This window comes from Phocoena sinus, chromosome 14 (assembly GCF_008692025.1).
Source record: "Phocoena sinus isolate mPhoSin1 chromosome 14, mPhoSin1.pri, whole genome shotgun sequence".
Classification (NCBI taxonomy): Eukaryota; Metazoa; Chordata; class Mammalia; order Artiodactyla; family Phocoenidae; genus Phocoena; species Phocoena sinus.
The window spans coordinates 40,912,822-40,924,953 of record NC_045776.1 but is presented as its reverse complement, the minus strand read 5'-3'; the positions used below and the strand labels follow the sequence as shown (position 1 = coordinate 40,924,953).

The window sequence follows — 12,132 nt, the reverse complement described above, 5'->3', positions numbered from 1 at the left end:
GATCATTAAATATTTCAAATGATCTGTTAGAAATTATATATTTCACTAAATTATGGACCATCTCATCAAAAACTATTAAAATGGCAACACATTAGGCATTAGGCAAGAATATCATTTAAATTATTCCCAGTTGTATCTTAAACCACAAATAATATTAGTCAAATATGCTTTTTAGAAAGTTGTTTTAACTGAGCAAATGCTTTTTGGAAAATTTAGACCAAAAAATTATGTATTAGCTTTCTTTTGTTATATAACTGCAAATTGGTGGTTTAAAACTTCACAAACTTACTACCTCACAGTTTCTGTGTGTCCAAAATCCAGCACATTTTAACTGGGTCTTCTGCTCAGGTTCTCTTAAAGCTGAAATCAAGTGTCAGACAGCTGCATTCTTACTTGAAAGCCCAACTAGGGAAAGACCCACTTCCAAGCTTCCTTTGATTGTTGCCAGAATCCGTTCCTTGTGGTTGTAGGACTTAGGTCCCCATTGTTTTGCTAGCTGTTGGCAAAGCATGCTCTCAGCTCCTAGAGGTTGCTCTCAGCTCTTAACCACATGGCCCCCTCTATCTCAGCAACAGAGAACCTCCCTTACATTGAATCCATCTCAGACTTTGAAACGCTCTACTTCTTCTGCTATAAGCCAGGAAAAAAAACTCTGCTTTTAAAAGGTTAATGTGATTAAGTCAGACCCACCTGAAAGAGCCCCCTTTCTTCAAGCTAACTGTGCCATATAACATAACATAATCATGGGAGTGATAGCTCATCATATCCACAGGTTCCACCCACACTCAAAGGGAAGGGAATTAAGTGTGAGGGTTATTTGGGAATTATCTTAGAATCCTGCCTACCACAGTATACAAAAATTGAAGAATCATAGGGAAGGCACTTAGTGGCAGAGACTGGCATGTGGATTTAAAATCACAGAAGTCTGAGCAAGAAACAACTTGGAGTAAGATTTAGAATACTGCCTTAAAGTATAAAACTCCATATTCCAAGTAATATTTGAAACAGTAACTTTACTTTGAAAAGGTCTGTGCTTAAATAAGTATTCTGTATCGATCTCCCCTGGGTTTTCAGAAGGATTTCTCTGGGAAATCTTTGTAGTTGTGGATGTAGTAACAACTAAGAGGTCAAAAATTACTTCTCCTCAACTCCAAAAACAAAACAGTTTATTATAAGATGATTTGATCCATATGCCTTTTAAATGCCTTTAAATCTATTTTTTCTTATATTTCACAAATCCTATTTTTAACATTTTATTGGAATTAACAAATTTGAAATTTTGTACAGCATGATTCAATTACACAACAATATCAAGCTATTGTATTATATTGAGTTACGGCTTGACAATTGGATTTCAATAACTGTATAACATTTATTTATAACTATAATATTTCAAACAATATATTGAACCAAAGAAACTATTTAACTTTTATTCTTTATTCATCTGATTTATATTCTGTAGCATAAACCAAGGAGAGACCTCAAGTCCCTACCTATAAGACCTAAATCATAACATCCCTGCTCAAACACTTGGTAGCTGCCATTCCCTATAGAATGAAGGTCAAACTTTTTAACATGGCAGTAGAGGTTTTCCATGATTTTGTCCCAGCCTACTTTTACTTTTACAGTTTACAGTGAAACTTCAACTTTCACTGTACCCTCACATCAGCTATTCTTGATTGTGTACCATCTCCACAACTTGCCTTTGACGAAATAAACTCTCACCTCAACCAAACCAACAGCAAAAGTGTATAACTGTTTTATGGGTGTCATGGATTTGAATGGCTAAGAAATTATTTTAATATTGTGTTGATTAAGTACAGAGGCACCCCACCCTGTAAGAGAGGAGGTGATATTTTAGCTGAAGTGTAAGGTCTTAACCAAAGTGATTTACTGTGAAGGAACACTGTACTAGGAATTAGAGTAATTGTCTCCAAATTGGCATGTGCACACCCCAGGGAACGCAAGAGATGACCTACTGAGATGAAGAAAAAATATATGTTTATATCTATTTAATATCAGCCTTATATATATTTTTGAACATGTGTTATCTGTTAAGTATTGATACAGAACTATATGTAATTTATAAAAATACACATACTGGGGGAATATTTAATTTTTTTAATTATTGGAATGCATTATTTTAAAAGTTTGGAGACCAAAGCAAGGACTTTGGAATCCCACTGAAATAGTTTCTTATCCCAGTTCTAACACTTAGAAGCTGTGTGACTTTAGAAAGTTATCTTAACTGAAACCACAATTTTCTCAAGTATGTAATGAAAAGTGTTCATACTGTAGGGCTATTGTGAATATTAAAAGGGACTTTTTTTAAAGGTATTAGCCCAATCTTTAACCAATATATATTAAGAACTTGATAAATGTAAAACATTATTATAACATTATTATTAATCATTACATTCAATACTTGCTATTGCCTAAAGAAAAAACATGCTTGTTAAAGAACTCTAGATGACAAGTCACTAGTTTCTCAGCCTTTAAAAGAGCCCATCCTTGTGCCCTGTTGGTAGGACTATAAGATGGTATAACTGTTAAGGAAAACAGTATGGAAGTTCCTGAAAAAATTAAAAATAGAACTACTATGTGATCCAGCAATCCCACTTGTGGGTATACATCCGAAAGAATTGAAAGCAGGGTCTTGAAGGGACATCCTTCACACACCCATTTTCATAGCAGCACTATTTTCAACAGCCAAAGGTGGAAGCAACCCAATGTCCATTGACAGATGAATAAACAAAATGTGGTAAATACATACAATAGCATGTTATTCAGCCTTTAAAAGGAAGGAAACCCTGTCACACACTTTAACATGGATGAATATTGAGGACATTATGCTAAGTGAGATAATCAATCACAAAAAGACAAACATTGAGTAGTTCCACTTATATGAGGTATCAAAAGTAGTCAGATTCACGGAAACAGAAAGTACAGTGGTGGTTACCAGGGGCTGGAGGGAAGGGCAAAAGGGAAATTGCTGTTTATTGGGTCTAGAGTTTCAGTTTTACAAGATGAAAACGTTCTGGAGATCTGTTGCACAACAATGTACATATACTATTGCACCATACACGTATACATGTAAAAATGGAAAATATATATTATGTGTTTTTTACCACAATTAAAAAAAATAATTATAATTTTTTTAAAAAGAGTTCCCAGTATGGCTATAAAACTAGTTGTGTGGTGGTAAATAAGAAGTTCCCATCTGTGGTATTGGGCTGGGAGGTGATTTTCATTTATTCCATTAATACTGAGCACCAGTGAGGTATTACACACTGCGCACTCCCTTCCTTCAAAAGATGCTTTGGAAAAATTACCAAATTATCAAGCAATAGACATACTATTGGTATGGTATGGTGTGGTAAGAATATGGTCGGTCAATTCAAGAGATATTAAGTTGGTAGAATCAACAATACACTGTCAAGTACTGACTATAAGGAGGGACGAAAAGGGAGAAATCAAGCATATCACACAGATTTTTCGCTTGGATAGGTAAGCAAATTGTGTTGCCATCCATGGAAAAAAAATTTTTTAAGAATTTTTTTTTTGAAAGAGGTCAGCTTGGAGGACCTAGGATGGGGGAATGGAGAGAAGAGAAATTCATTTTTGAATTTGTTTAATTTTAGGTGCTTTGGAATATATTGATGGAATCATGTAGTAGAAAACCCAAAACACAGATCTGAACCCCAGAAGACGTGCAGTAAGTCCCCAGAACAGAGACACAACTGAAGCCATGGACATGAGTATCATTACTCAGGAGAAAGAAAGAGTGAGAAAAGGAATTCAAGACATACCTTAGTGAAATTATTTAATTTCAAGGATGCCTGAGTAAACAATCCATAAAATCTGGAAAACAGGTTTGCCTTAGATTTTAACAGAGCTAACACACTATCTATAATGTCTGGTGGAAAGAGTGAAATGAAGAAATGACACCTAGCTAAGGTTGCTCTTTAGGTACAAAGACAAAGGACAAATATTTTCAATTGCATATAAACCTTAAAGAATAGAACAGAGGAACTCTTCTATAGGAAAAAAAAAAAAAAGATGATCAGGGATCACAGTTAATCAACTGAAGAATCAAAGAATTTAGAAGTAAAGAAAACCAGGTAAAAGAATGGATGATAAGCATTTAAGTACAGCAAAGGAAAATATCAATAATTGTAAGAAGCAAATTACGTACTATAACATAAATATAAAAAACCTTGAGAGTAAAAGCAATTAGACAATATAACTGATATAATACAATCAGATATATAACAATTATAATATAATCAATGTAATCAATTATACACAGGGAGGTAGTAATAAGGAGGTGAGAAGTGAAAATATATTTGTCTCTTACCTACCATTGGAGAAAGTCAATTATATGGTATAAAACTGAAGTCTGTAGTTAAAAAATAAATGTAATTCACTCTCAATGTTTTTCTTAATCTTTTCTATTAATTTTAGGAATAAATACCTCTGTGAAGAAGCCTTTATTAGCAATTTTTTGAATTTTGTGTATTTCTTTTTCTTTTGTTGTATTTTGGTAATATTATATTTTATTCTTCTTACTTAAATTAGCATATAATTATCATACTAGTTTCAGAAAATTACTTTTCCTGATCCATATACAGTATCACTATCAATCAATATGTCTCATCTTCTTTTGGCATATATGTTTAGAGGGACAGCTATAATCATGTTCAAAATTAGCTAATGGTGGTTATATCTGGGCAGGAGATTAGCATGAATTTTTAGCATTTTTTTCCTTTTCCCTTAGATTTTTGAAATAATGAGAATGTATCACTTTTAAGAAGACAAAGTCATTTTTATTTTCTAAAAATGGAGTAGGCAGAATAAATATGTGAAAAACACATTAATACACACATACATATATGTATCTTGTATTTTAACTCTGCTACAGTGTGATTTTTACTTCAGAACACAAATTATAATTACATCATGGTGTTCTTGCTTTGTTAATACTTAGAACATCTTCTGTTTTTATAGTATTTACTACGTGCCAGGCATATGCTATATATGCTCTATGTTTAGGATGATTAATTATGATTATTAATTCTTATCCCAAACTAATTAGGCAAGTAATATTATGTAAATTTACAAAGAAGAAACTGTGTCTTTAGTTAAGAAACTTCCCCTAATTAACAGGTTCAATAAATGTCAAATCCAGGATTTAAATCTTGCTCTAAAATCTATACCCTGCCCACTATAACATGTTTCCTGCCATCCATGCCATCCATGTTATCTTGTTATCCCAGGACTATGAAAATAAACGTAACCTAAAACACATTAGATTCACTTTAATTTTCCCAGTTAGATATAAAAAGTCTTGGCAAGTACAACAGCTATTAGTGAAAGGTCTTTATGATCTTGACATGGAGATGGAAACTTTAGAAGTTTCCACATCCCTGAATTTCCTTCCTCATCTTTCCTTTATCCTACGCAAAAAGTCTAGAGTTAAAATCTTGACAAGCAGAATCTCCGCTGGCTCAGGAGGTTTCTAGAAGGAATATATATGAGTGCCGAGTCTTGCCCCTCACCTCCACTATAGTTACTAGCAAGACAAGGAAGAACCAATGGAAAAGTCAAGGGCTGGTATCTTCGGAAGTAAGTGTGGGATAGTCCTCATATACTAAGAGGGTCTGATTTCCTCCTAAAATTCAGGGGAGGGCTTCCCTGGTGGCGCAGTGGTTGAGAGTCCGCCTGCCGATGCAGGGCCCACGGGTTCGTGCCCCAGTCCGGAAGGATTCTGCGTGCCGCAGAGAGGCTGGGCCCGTGGGCCGTGGCCGCTGAGCCTGCGCGTCCGGAGCCTGTGCTCCGCAACGGGAGAGGCCACAACAGTGAGAGGCCCGCGTACCGCAAAAAAAAAAAAAAAAAATTCAGGGGGGTTATCTCTACAAGCCCTTTGCCCCTTAATCCTCACGGCCAACTGGCCTCTAGTAAAGGTACCCACATTCCCTGAGAGCCTTAAGGAGGCGCTGTGCTAGGGACTTGCCATGGATGACTTATCCCTCCCAACAAACCACAAGGAACCACTTAAGTCAGCTTATAAACCACAATGCTGAGAATCATACTTGGGATCTCTTTAACCCTCCCCCCACCAGAGACCTATGGTAGAGAGTGTCCCAAAATACTTAAATGAAGAAAAAAAAATGCATTGGTCATCAATAGCAATTCCCACTAGTATGGAAGTATTAAGAGATAAGCAAAAAATTGCTCATATCTCAGTGACTACTATTATGATTTGTCTCTGTATCAGAGTTACAAAGTATCATCATGTATAGCTGGCATGTCCCTCAGCTTTGTTTTCTATAATTTCTATAGCAAATTTCAGATCAAGGCCCAATACATATGTTGTGTGCCTCAGGCATGGGGTTAGGCCAAGTGGAAATGTATACAGACTCCTTATGTACTATTTCCTTCACTCTGACGTGGTATAAAAATTAACAAAAAACCATAGAGAACTAAAAAACCAGTAACTGGTTATGAACCAGTCTATGAATATTCATTCTAATTACTGTACAATAATCAATTAGTAGTATACACAGCAAGAAAATATGAAATTTGAGGCTACAGATTGCAGAACTGAATAAATCATCATGTTTAAATGACATAACTAGAGATAATGCATTTTCTTTTCTGGATGAAAGATTCATTTATGTTTCCTAGTGGAATAAATAAAGGGGAAAAATACACATGAATGGTAAAAAAAAAATTAAGCCAAAGTGTCTGTTCCTACAAATGCAGATCAAGAAAAGCATTGCTCACATTATTTGATTTTACAGTTTGGATATTCATTACCTTGTTTTCTTAAGACTGAAAAAAAAAAAAAAGAAATGTGAGTTTACTGAATTTCCTAATGTTTTATACAATGCAGTCGACTTTTAAAAAAATACACGTTAGGGGCTTCCCTGGTGGCGCAGTGGTTGGGAGTCCGCCTGCTGATGCAGGGGACGCGGGTTCATGCCCTGGTCCAGGAAGATCCCACATGCCGCGGAGCGGCTGGGCCCGTGAGCCATGGCCGCTGAGCCTGCGCTCCGAAGCCTGTGCTCCGCAACGGGAGAGGCCACAGCAGTGCGAGGCCCGAGTACCGCAAAAAACAAACAAACAAACAAACAAAAAAACACGTTAACACATTAACAATATTACTAACGAAAAGTTGTAATGAAATTTCTGGTTCTTTTCTAAGTTCACCTTTCCTAATATCAAGTGGTAGAATGTGCTCTGGTGCTTTACATTTTAAATGTGATGTTTCAACTAATGTTGCCAGAAACAAAATGTCAATGAGGATGCAAAGCTTCTAAAAACAAACTAAACTAGAACTATCAAAGACATAAAATAGAGTAACCATAGTAATGCTAATTTTAAACGGTCACTGATTAAACATTTTTTTCCTAATCAATGTCAGGCATTTGCTATATCTTTTTCAGAACTGTTTTTAAGTTATTCATAATTTTATACTTCTAAATTTCTCACACCTTTAATGAAGGAACATAAAAATAATAGTGGTAGCGTGGAAAAGAACTTAGATGCAATGCTCTGCAAACCTTACATATGTGTGTGTGTATGCGTGCACACATTCCCACTCCAGACCTAAAATGGCTGAGTTGCAGGATATTGTTGCTTGGCGACCAAACAGTATCTCCTCAGCCACACAGTAATCTAAACAGTGACAGATATGTCTCCTCAGTTTTAGGCATGTCCAGGACAAACATTAAAGGGCATGTTTATCTTCTCCAATATTCCACATTTTTAAGTCAGTTGTCACTTGCTTGATTTTATCATCAGTTATATCTAGGCTTCGGGGGGGAAAGTATTTGCAAACCTACATATGTTATTTTGGAAAAACAAGAGGTAGAACCAAGCTTCTTTCAGACTGAAAGATAGTCCTGTTTCAGTTAAGTCTGTGTGGTGTCTGCTCTCTTCTAGTCCGACCTCCCAGTTGCTATCAGTCTCCCTTTCTTTCATCAAACACAAGAAGTTAATTAGCCCCAGCCTGTCCTCTCCCCTTCTCTCTTTCCCTTTTTGCAGTAGTAATGATGTCTAATTACCGGCAACAGTGGGTTACTGAAACACCAGGCGCAAATCTCTCTCAATGACAGCAAAGCCAGCCATGAACCTTCAAGCCTCAAAAAGCTAGCATGATTCTTAAGTCTACTTGAAAATACCATTCAAATACAGTACTTTCTTTCAACCGATATATGCCTTTGAATGGAAAGAAAAAGATATTCTTTGTCTTTCTGGTGACTGCACTCCTGTTATCATAAAGAAAAAACATATTTTTAAGGAAAAATATTTTGAGATGTGGGGAAACACATGATAAAAGGGGATCTTTATTTTTTAACTCATTGAAATGATGATTGGCTGCCTCTCAGAGAAGGAGGAGCCTATAATTCTATGTCAGGAGCAGCATAAAAATTTCATAAACAGCAATAGGAGAGTTCATGAATTAAAAACATCTGCAACATTTCCAAACGGGTCTGAATGAAGATCAGAGCTCTTAAATACTACACGGGAAACCATTATCCAAGAACATCACCTGAAGGGTTACATTTTCTCCCCTAACTATATGGAATCCTTACTGAAAAGAGACACACGTGTTACTTTATTATTAACCCTGGAGTTGTTACTCTATATTAGATGTCTTAGCAGCAATTCTTTAACAACTCTGCATTAATTTTTCAATGAAAATATGGTATCTGAGCATGTGAATGCTGGTTTGAATTACTGGCATCCATGTTTATCTTAGCGCCTCTACAACCATTACAGAATTTATGTTAGAATTTTGAATTAATGTTTTAAAAAGGCACACCTGTTTATACATACAGTGGATGTAACCAAATCCATGCAAGTATAAACTCACTGGTGCAATACACAAGTGAAGCTATCTGACACGTAAACAGAGGTGCCTAAGCGTAACATAAAAAATGAAAAGCAAACTCCCAAGCTAGCAATTTAAAAAGACATAGAATTATTAAATAATATTCAGGTAAATATATCTTAAATGATTATTATATTCATCAATTAGCCCCGTATTGCCCAAAGGAAAATACATTCACATGCTGTGCATTCTAATTTACTTTGTCTAACAGTAAGTTATTTTTTAAAATCAGGTTCTTCATGTTACTCCCAATGCAAATGAATCAAAGCACTTCATTCTCTGTGACAGACTTCTGGCTCATCCAGATGTAAATAAATCTCAGTTCATCTGTGCTCATTACTTAGTAAAGCAATCTCACCATTGTCTTTAGCAATGCCACATGTTAAAAGAGAAGGCTGTATTTATAGATCGACCTTCTAGAAACCTTCCAACAATGGTACATTTTTTTAAAAAACATCAGAACTTTTATGTGTGTTTCCATTTCACCTTTATTTCCATGTCCCATTTTCCATATAAATTTCGAGAGAAATATACTCCCTTCAAACAACTACCCCTAATTAATCTCAAGAAACCATAAACTGCTTTCCAAACATAAGAGTCCTCCAAATAATCCTTTGAAAAACCTTTCATGCACATATTTCCAATTGAATATACCTCCGTTTGATAGAGAAGAATAGCTTTCAAGGCATCTCGTTTCTAGCATCCTCCAGGAATACTGCACGAGAAACAGTGGCCAGTAAGGAAGGGAGGAAAAGGAGCAAATGCTCAAGAAACCCGAAAGCGAGGCAAAAATGTACAGGATGCCAGATACCCTCCCCCACCCCTACTCCAGACGAGTACCCACCTAGCATGATGAAGAAAGAGGTCTTACGGATCTGATCTGCAATCCTACTTGTAGCCCACAATTCCCATCTCCTTAAAAAGGAAATTAACGCTGCCGCCGCTCCCCAGCCTCACAGGCTTCTGCCTAGTAGGCTGAGGTATACTGAGCTCTCAATGCCAGCGCCTGGGCTTAGAGCTTTGTGGCCATGAGACTAGAGCCATCCCAGAATAAGGAACAAATACGTACACCACTTGACTGCGCCCAAACCCATCTCGCTTTGTTGTTCATCATGTAGCTGCGGCTTTATTTGTGAAAGGGGGAAGTGAGGAAGGGAATGGGGGAAATAGGAGGAGTGAATCTCCAGGACCTTATCTACAATCTAAATAGTCGTGGTAAGATCTCCGGGAGTGATAAAGGCGATCGGACAGCCCGGTGTCTCCCAATAGCGGCTGTCTAACAATAAAACCTGATAGTGTCCGGGGGAAAACCCCACATCCACGACCAGCGCCACGTTTGGGCTTTGTGCCAATAAGGAAACACTGTAGACTATCGATCAGAATCGTCTATTATCAGAGCGTGCGTCTGGGGTTCCAGCGTGGCCTTTATGAGCGGTGGCGAAGGCGGGACACGCGCCAGGCGCCCAGCGAAGGACGTGGGACAATGGCCCAGCCCGAGGACGCGGGACGCCGCCCGACCAGGGGATGGAAGCTCCAGTAGCGGGTCCGGGAGCCCGGAGGCCAGGAGGGCTGCGCGCTCTGAAGGTGCGCTGCCGCTTTAAAATAAAGGACCACAAAGACTCCACGTTGGGGGAAACGCGCCTGGCTCACGCGACTGGGGACGACTTGGGGAGGGGGCTGAGAAGGGTAGGGGCAAACAAGCCAACGGTGGCTCACGGCTCCCCCTTTCTCCCCCCACCCCGCCGCCCCCCCCCCCCCCCCCCCCCCCCCCCGCCAGCGCCGGGCTGCTCGGGCAGACGAATAACAGAGGAAGGCGAGTCACTCACCGTGGTCTTGACCGGCACGTAGAGCACTTGTTTTGCGCCGCCGCCCCCGCGGACCTCATCCGGCTGGCCCAGCTGGAAACCCTTCGATTTGACCCAGAATTTAAATTTGGCGTTGTCCGTGGAGCTCGACTCGCAGCCGTTGAGGAGCTGGACGATCCGCTCGTATTTTTTACGGGTCACCGTCTTGGTCTTGCCTGAGTCCCCGTAAGTCCTGAGGCACCAGTCCTGGAACTGGCGGTACATGTCGCGCTCACTCTCCATGTTCCCCGCTCCCGGCCGCCGGCCGGATGTTCCCAGTGCACTTCGCACCTGTTCACCCCGGGCTCATGAAAAATGCAGCTCCCGCCACGATGTAGGGACGCGAGGTCCCGGCCGCCGCCAGAGCCTGCCTCGGGTGGAGGGTGGGGGGGGGAATGGGGAGAGGGAAGGAGGGTCGGTTGGGCACCAGCGATCAATGCCCTGTGCTACCAAGTCTCTGGTTCGTTCGGAATTGCGACGGATGTCTTGGATGCTTTTCTCGTCTTCTTAGTGATGGGTCTCTTTAATACTGTAGGAGTAGGACCATCCTAACAGCATCTGGCCCGGAGGAGCTGGGTTTTGAATAATTGAAATCCCATTCCTTGGTTTATCAAAAACCCACTATTGACTTGGGGTGGTCCCTCGACGCCTCGCCCGGGGCTGTGTCCGGGGCAGGCAGGTGGAGCGCAGCGCCGCCTCCCCGCGCGAGCCCCAGAAGCTTCCCCAGCCTCCGGCCCCACGGTCCAGGAGCGAGGGCTGCACCTCTCTCAAAAGCAGCTGCCCGGCCGAGCGCCTGAGAGCGCGCTCCAGGGTCCTGTTCCGCTTCGGCCTTTCCCTGCGTGGAGCGTTCAGGGACTAGAAAGAAAGTTCTTACCTGTCATGTTGTTAAACCTATCAAATCCTGCTACACAGGAAATTTTTTAAGGTATTTTTAAAGCGGCATACAATGTCATTTCTTCAGATGCATTAAGGCTAAATTCCAGTCCCGGAGGTAGGTTCCAGGAGTTAAGTCCCAGAATTAGCAAAGCATTCACGAAGATTTGGCCATAGTTCTATAGGATAGCCTGTGGTACCCCAAACAGATATCCGTTCCAGGGGGATGTGGGTAAAAGAAGGCAGGCCGCTGGCGGCGGGTCTCCCGGATAATGATGGGGTCCCCAGACAGGACTCTGGTCTCTGGCGAACTGGGTACAAGGCATAGAAGTAAGTTTATGATACAGATGCTTAAAACCCTTTGCATGAAATTAGAATATAGCGAGGTATCATTTTCCCATTGCTTGGTTACAGTTTGCAGTTCACACGGGAGGTTTCGGATGTCTATTTTCCCCCTGCCACGTCATGGACACCCCCTCCACAGCTCAGAGTGGCCAAATATGAGTTCCTCCGGAC

The 12,132-nt window shown here is 39.9% G+C and overlaps 1 protein-coding gene across 9 annotated transcripts in view; it reads right to left on the bottom strand.

Annotated features, from left to right (window-relative positions):
• The window catches only part of NOL4 (nucleolar protein 4), a 401,358-nt gene extending 390,066 nt beyond the window's left edge, over positions 1–11,292 (bottom strand). For 5 of the 9 annotated variants that reach the window (XM_032602667.1, XM_032602660.1, XM_032602664.1 and 2 more), the window contains exon 1: positions 10,726–11,292. Coding sequence is in view for 4 of the 9 variants with exons in the window: in XM_032602660.1 (XP_032458551.1) it covers positions 10,726–10,986 (261 nt within the window). In the remaining 5 variants the exon portion in view is untranslated. Of the gene's footprint in view, positions 1–9,743; positions 10,188–10,725 lie in introns of those variants that run through there. The other 4 variants (XM_032602665.1, XM_032602668.1, XM_032602663.1 and 1 more) reach the window with 1 other exon arrangement.
• Between the last annotated feature and the right edge of the window lie 840 nt (positions 11,293–12,132).